The 7,500-nt window shown below is 35.8% G+C and overlaps 1 protein-coding gene across 1 annotated transcript in view; it reads right to left on the bottom strand.

Annotated features, from left to right (window-relative positions):
- Positions 1–3,508: 3,508 nt before the first annotated feature.
- LOC119574250 (arrestin homolog) overlaps positions 3,509–7,500 on the bottom strand; it is an 11,000-nt gene continuing 7,008 nt past the window's right edge. The window contains exons 2-6 of the mRNA XM_037921409.1: positions 6,308–6,668; positions 5,860–6,153; positions 5,550–5,693; positions 5,247–5,376; positions 3,509–4,443 (exon numbers count right to left, since the gene is read on the bottom strand). Of these exons, the coding sequence (XP_037777337.1) occupies positions 4,351–4,443; positions 5,247–5,376; positions 5,550–5,693; positions 5,860–6,153; positions 6,308–6,668 (1,022 nt within the window). The 3' untranslated portion in view covers positions 3,509–4,350. The remainder of the gene's footprint in view (positions 4,444–5,246; positions 5,377–5,549; positions 5,694–5,859; positions 6,154–6,307; positions 6,669–7,500) is intronic.

Genomic DNA, 7,500 nt, shown 5'->3' with positions numbered 1-7,500 from the left:
TTTGGTCATAAGACTTTGCTAACAACTTTAAATCATCCATGAATAACAAATGATTTTACTTCGTAACCTTACTACCCAACTCATAATGAAAATTTACTTTCCTCAACACCATAGTGAAAGATATCATGCATATAACAAAAAGAAGTGGTGATAAACTATTCCCCTGGAAGATTTCTCTTTTAATATTAACTTCGCTTAAAGACACTGCCGATGATGTTCATTCCAATTTCCAGTTCTTCATGCTGCTACTCAAAACCCTTTTCATATTATCAGCAGCTCCAAACAACTCTAGGCATTCTCTAATCCAACTATGTGGGATCATATCATAAGCTTTTCGATAATCTACCTATGCCATAGCAAGGTTGGTGTGCCTCCTTTTGCAATCCTTGAGTACTGCCTTGTATATTAATAGCTGATCCTTGGTCCCTCTGGTCTTTCTTCTACAGCCCTTCTGTTCCTCAGGCAATAGTTTCTCTTCCTCTAAGAAGCCATGGTGATAATCAGACATAATACCTGTAAAGAGCTTCCACATTATTGATAAACAAGAAATTGGTCGGTAGTTGTCTACAGCGGTAGACTTTTGTCTTTCTGGCAAAAAACAGTTCTTCCATAAGTTAACCACTCAGGCAGTTGTTCATTTCCCCTTAAAATCTCATTCAATTGGATGGGCAATTCTTTCATACAAACTTGTCAGTTTCTTTACCCACAAACCATGAACTCCATCTTTCCTGGGTGCTTTCCAATTTGGTACCTTTCTATTTTGCTTTAAGACATTTTCCTCAGTTATGACCAAACCTTCCTGATTCCGATACCTAAAGTTGTCTTTTAGCGTCTTGAGCCACTCAGCATTGTAATTATGTTCTTTACTCTCTCCCCATATTCCATTCCAAAACACTCTACTTTCTTCCGCATTTGGAATCTCATTTGCCACCCGGTTGTTCCCAGTAAGTTCAAAATGCAATCTTTTCTGGTCATTGTTGAATAGTCGGTTTTCCCTGTATTGCTGAAGTCTTTCGGTATATCGATCAATTTTGGCTTTCTTTGCTCTGTTTCAGTTCTAACACAGTTCCAATTCCTTTCCGAGGGATGCTGAGTTTTTCATACAGTTCCTTAATCTTCTCTCTTGATTTCACTTCTCCATTTTTATTCCTCGTCATCAGATTAATACACCTTTGTAGTTCTTTGATGTCTCTTTCCATTCTACGTTTCCACCATGGTTCAGGGTGGGCTGTCCCAGTCTGCCTCTGCCTTTTTAACCCCAACCTTCTTGCAACCCAAACAGAAACAGCAATAATGAGAATGTTAGTTTCAGATATATTTGAGGTTTGAAAATACGGCAAAACTTTATTTACTTCTCTTACAGTCATATTTAGTTTCTTATATTCAACTTTTTTAAACATTATCCCTTCACAGTTCTTCTTTTAAGTTGTTTTTTTCATTAAGTTCATTCACAATATCTATTTTTTCCTCTGACGCTTCCTCAACCCTAAATGTTTAATTCATTTTTATTGTCAGACTCTGCAGTTTCAGTCACATCATTCAAAACTTTGGTGTCTTCCGATGTAATATTGTTCTCTTCCTCGTTATAGTTTACCTTACCGTTAACTCTTCTTTGTATCATTTCTAACTCTAATTCCGTAAGCCAGCCATTTTTTCTACATTGCCCTTGCCTGATCACACACGCATTCCGAAACATCAAAAAATCCTCGTTCTTGCCATTCCTTGTACATCCTTTGCCTATATCCTTTTATTGGAACACCATTCTCATCAAGAGGTTTCGATCTAAAATAGCACTCCATCCCCACAATATTCACTTCCTCGACCACTTTTTCCTAGCAGTAACAGGATAACGACCGGGTCCCCGCTGCTGGACCGGGGAACTCCTGCCGGGCGAGACACCTTCACATAGAGTTCCAGTGTCATTCATGCCGTTATCTTCAAAAAAATAGAGTACTCATTTCACTCATAAAGGATTAGTGAATTAAGTTGCACAGCCAAACCCGTGTTTTCATTGAACATACTCTAAGGCTGTCAAACCAAAACAAAGAGTCCTTCCTACCCATGAGACAAAACTAGCCCGCCGGACGCCAACCCGGTACTTATGGCTTCGGCGGGAGCTGACAGGTTACACTTTGCTCAAGGGTGACTGGAGGTAGTTATGGCAAAGGGTAATCTCATTATCCCACGTCGAAACTCCGTAACCGGTTGCAGTTTACTGTCATACCCAGGACAAATTATTATTATTAGTATTATTGTTGTTGTTGTTGTTGTTGTTGCTGTTGCTGTTGTTGTTGTTGTTGTTGCTGTTGTTGCTATTAATAGGAGTAGTAGTAGTTTTATTATTTTTTATTATTATTTTTATTATGATTATTGTTATAATTATTATTATTATTATTATTATTATTATTATTATATTATTATTTATTATTATTATTACTATCATTATTATTATTATATTATTGTCAATACATATTATTATTATTATTTATTATTATTATTATTATTTGTTGTTGTTTTTGTGGTTTTGTTTTTGTTGTTTTGTTGTTGTGTTATTATTACTATTAGTAGTAGTAGTAGTATTTTTATTATTTTTTTATTATTATTTTCATTATAATTATTATTATTATTACGATCATTATTATTATCATTGATATTGTTATTTTTTATTATTATTCATAATTTTATTATTATTATTATATTATTATTTATTATAAATTTTCATTATCTTATCATTTCATTTCATTATCATTTCATTATCATTATCATTATCATTTTCATTATCATCATCATTATTGTTATCATTATTATTGTTATTATAATAATCATTACTATTATTACTATCATTATTACTATCATTATTATTATTATTATTATTATTATTATTATTATTATTATTATTATTTTTATTATTATTATTATATTATTATTATCATTATTATCATCTTTATTACAATTTATTATTATTCTTATTATATTATTATTTTTATTATTATATTATTATTATTATTAAAATTATTATTATCATTATTATTAATAGTATTAGTATTAATATTGTTATTGTTGTTATCATGATTATCATCCTTATAATTATTGCAATTATTGTCATCATTATCATTACCATTATCATTATCATCACTATTGTTATAATGATAATAATTAATGTTATCCTTGTTATTATTGATACTACTACTATTTATTATTATTGTTATTATCATTATTTTTATTATCATTATCATCATTATTATTACTATTATTATTACTATTATCATCATCTTTATTATTGTTATAATAATTATCATTATTATCATTATTGTTATTTTTATTATCTATTCTTAAAAATAAACTAAGCATGAATATTGTATACAGTGTTGAACAGAACATCTGGTGTAAAATTAATCTTGCTGGGTGAATGAAATGATTATACATTGCATTTCCATGATTCGTGTGATTCATACAATCAGGAGTAGCGCATAGATTATCATGCATTGTAAAAAAATAAATAATACACTTTTATGATTTGCTGTCTCTCTTTATTCAAGGAACTACAGTAATTGATTTGAACAGCAATGGTTATAGACGCGAATTCAACATGCTATCTTGATTATCCTTTTTCGATGACAGAATAGGTTGATTAAAATTTGAAATGCGAAATTATGATCACTGATAAGCCAGGTAGATGCGGAGACATAAAACTTCGTTTTTTACGGTTCGCTTTTCTGTTTCATTAATTAGTTAGTTACAATGTGTCAAATATAATTTCAACCACAATTAACATTATTTTCTATCACTGTTTTCAATTTATATCAACGGTCCCTTTGTCCAGTAGATTTTGGAGTCCGCTTCCACAAATCTTACATAAAAAATCACAATAGTCCAAATGGCTTTGCTTTTCTCACAGGCAATCAATCACAATAAACTTTCTCTGATGACAGGATTTTCATCTTCATCCATCTCTTCATCTACCTCGGGTATTCTTTGTAAACGGAGATTAACGGAAAGAAAGTAGGCAGAAAGAAGACACAAACAAATATCAAAAATAAAATACAGAAGAAATGCGACATCGGTTCAGTGGTGGCCGTTGAGGGTCTGGGATTCGCTTACTATGAACCCTCTCTCTGGTAATCATTGCAAGCAGAAAATAACAGATATGGAGGTAAGCAGATAAAAACAATACAAAATTAAAGAAAAAGAAGAAAACAAAGAATAAAAACTAGCTTAAATTCGGCATTAGTTTCAAAAGTGGCTGTTAGAGAACGCGGGAATCTCAGCTCAGCCTTTCTCCACCTCGAGAGTCGTCCTTCAGGCGAGTTAGGGGTCGTCACCGGGTTGGTCATGGCGTCGAAAGGGCGTCTAGTCCATGTCGACAGAGGCGCCCATGCTGTCGGAGCGGAAGGACTCCACCTGCGCCTGGCTGTCGGCGCGCATCATGCGGCGCAGGTCGGGCTGGGAGAAAGGCAAGCATTTTGAGACAAGACTGAGACCAGAATGCCTGGGGCTAGGTTGTAAAGCGGAGTCTTCGGACGTAAGAAAGAATCTAATGCAGTCTAGTGCTGAACTGCTTTACAAGGTGTAAGGGGCGAGGATCTTGTATTGCCTGATTATGGTGGAAATTCTAATCATGATGATAATTAACAGGATATGGCGATGATGATAAGATAATGATAATATTAGTGATGATGATGATATTGATGATGATTATAACAAAATAATGATGATGATAATCCTAATAGTAATGATAATAATAATGATAATATGATGATGATGATAATGATGGTGATGATGAAAAAAATAATCATGATAAATTTCATGATAATAATAAGAGTAATATTAATAATAATAATGATAATAATAATAACATTAATAGTAATAAAACCAATAATGATAATGAGATAATGATGATGATGAGGATGATGATGATGATGAAGACGATGGTGAAGATGATAATAATGATATCAATGATAATAATGATATCAATGATAATGATGATGATAATTATATAAATTATAATCCTAACTATATAGTGAAAATAACAGCAACAACAAACCAATAGCAGGTATGACAGCAAAAGCATTAATAACAATATTAATAAAAGTAATAAAACCTGTGATCATCATTCTAACATGGGATAACATATGATAAACAGATAGTCTTTTACTTCTAAGAGTCAAAAAAAAGCTAATACCTCCACATCCTGCACAAAGCAAGAAGCAAAAACGCAAGCAGTCACTGCAGGTCGCTCGCCCTACCTTGGGGTGCATGAGGACGAAGGGCAGCTCGGCGGTGACCTCCCCGCCCATGGCACCGAGGTACAGCTTTGCTTTCACCGTGTAGGAGATTACCATTCCGAACATGTCTCGGTTCTCCGGCTCAGCTAGCCTGGATGAAAAATTGGATATTGCCTCAGTGTGAGATTATGGACTGATGAATATGTATTAGCAAAAGAAATATCAGGAATTATTAGTAAGAGGATTATTTCTTTTCAATCATTGTTTCGGTAAGAAGCGATATCAGACAAATGATTAGTGAAGCAACTGTCATGTGTTGTTTACAGAGTGCTGGACGCCAGGTTGGTGTGGATGTTCTTCAGGTGTCCGTCCAGGGCGATGCCTCGGCGGTCCATGTTGCTGTCCAGTGTCGGGAGAAGGTAGAAGACCTTTTGCAGGGCGGAGCCGGGAGCGATGGGGCAGCCTTCCCTGTGAACGAGAAAAGTGTCTACCGGTAATATGCGTTTAGTTTAAAGAGAACTAAATTGGAGATGTATCATGAATCAATTTTATAGGTCATAATCAGTAGGAAAAAAATATATTTGTTTTCTTGAAAGTCAGTCCTAGTTAGGTAAGTGAAGTGTGGTACACTCACTGCGACTCAACGCTGGCCACGGTGCTCTTGTATTGACCTCCAGAGAACAAACATATATCTACAGACTGCTGAACAGCTGCCTTGATTTTCTTGACTGTCTTGTTGCTATTATTCCTAACGGCGATATTGACGGCGATCTTTTCACTGTGATAGTAGAGCTGCTTGTCGAGCGTCACCTCCAGTTCGAGTTCCCCGGGACTCAGCATGAAGTCCTTCCGGACGACAGTGCAGGGCTGGCGGCCGGTCTTGCTGGGGGCGAACTGAATCCTTCGGATATTCAGCTGGATAGTGGACCTAAAGTAGAGAGGTTTGGAAACCAGTTGATAGCCTTTTTTGGTGCTAGCATCGTTGTTGTTTATCATACTGTTATCGAAATACTGTTTCTGTATCGTTTCACCTTTTTGACGAAAACTGTACCTTTACCAGACCACCCTTCAAGTGAACTCACCTCTTGTGGCTTCGGTCGGCGTCGTTTTCGCCGACGAACACCTTGATGTAGTACTCGACGCCGCAGGGCTTTCCCTCGTCCTCACGTCCGGGCTGAATGGTGACGGAGGGCGGGGCCTGCTCGGGCATCTTGAAGGTGAAAGGGTATGCGTTACCTCCGAGCTTCTTTATGAGTCGCTCCTGAAGCTTGGTAGGCTGGACGTCCTTGGGAGGATAAATCTGCTCGGAGGCGAGGTACAAGTCCTTCTGGAAGTTCAGTCCCATGACCTCGTCCTCCTCGCGACCATACCTGAAGCTGCACACCAGCTGTCCGAAGACTTTGCGCCTCTCAAGGTAAGTTGGATCCAACACCAACACGCCATCTGTTGCATTATTGACAAATGTCTCACTTTGTTCATAAATGTGTACAGCCACACCCACACACACGCACACACACACACACACACACACACACACACACACACACACACACACACACACACACACACACACACACACACACATACACACACACACACACACACACACACACACACACACCACACACACACACACACACACACAACATACACACACACACAAACACCACACACACACACACACACACACACACACACACACACCACATATATATATATTATATATTAATATATATATATTATATATATATAAGATATATATCAGTACACACACACATACACACACGCACAGTATGTGTGTATCGTGTGGTCTATATATAATATATATATATATAAATAATATATATATGTTTATATTATATTATCATACATTATATATATATATATATATATACATATTAAACATGATTGTATAATTATATATACTATATATATATATATATATATAATATACATACTATAATATACACACACACATACACACTATGCGTGCGCGTGTGTATGTGGTGTGTACTGATTATTAATTAATTCTTATATATATACATTATAATATTATAATATATATATATTTTCTTATGTGTGTGTGTGGGTGTGTGTGTGTGTGTGTGGTGTGTGTGTGTGTGTGTGTGTGGCGTGTGTGTGTTTGGTGTGGTGTGTGTGTGTTGTATGACGGGTGTCCCTGTGGGGGGGGTTGTAGTGTGTGCCTGTGTGTGTGGTTTGTGCTGTGTGTGTGTGTGTGTGTGTGGTGTGTGTGTGTGTGTTGTGTGCTTAGTGA

Source organism: Penaeus monodon, chromosome 1 (genome assembly GCF_015228065.2).
Source record: "Penaeus monodon isolate SGIC_2016 chromosome 1, NSTDA_Pmon_1, whole genome shotgun sequence".
NCBI lineage: Eukaryota > Metazoa > Arthropoda > Malacostraca > Decapoda > Penaeidae > Penaeus > Penaeus monodon.
Note: the sequence above shows the minus strand (reverse complement) of the source record. Positions and strands in the feature narration are given on the sequence as shown.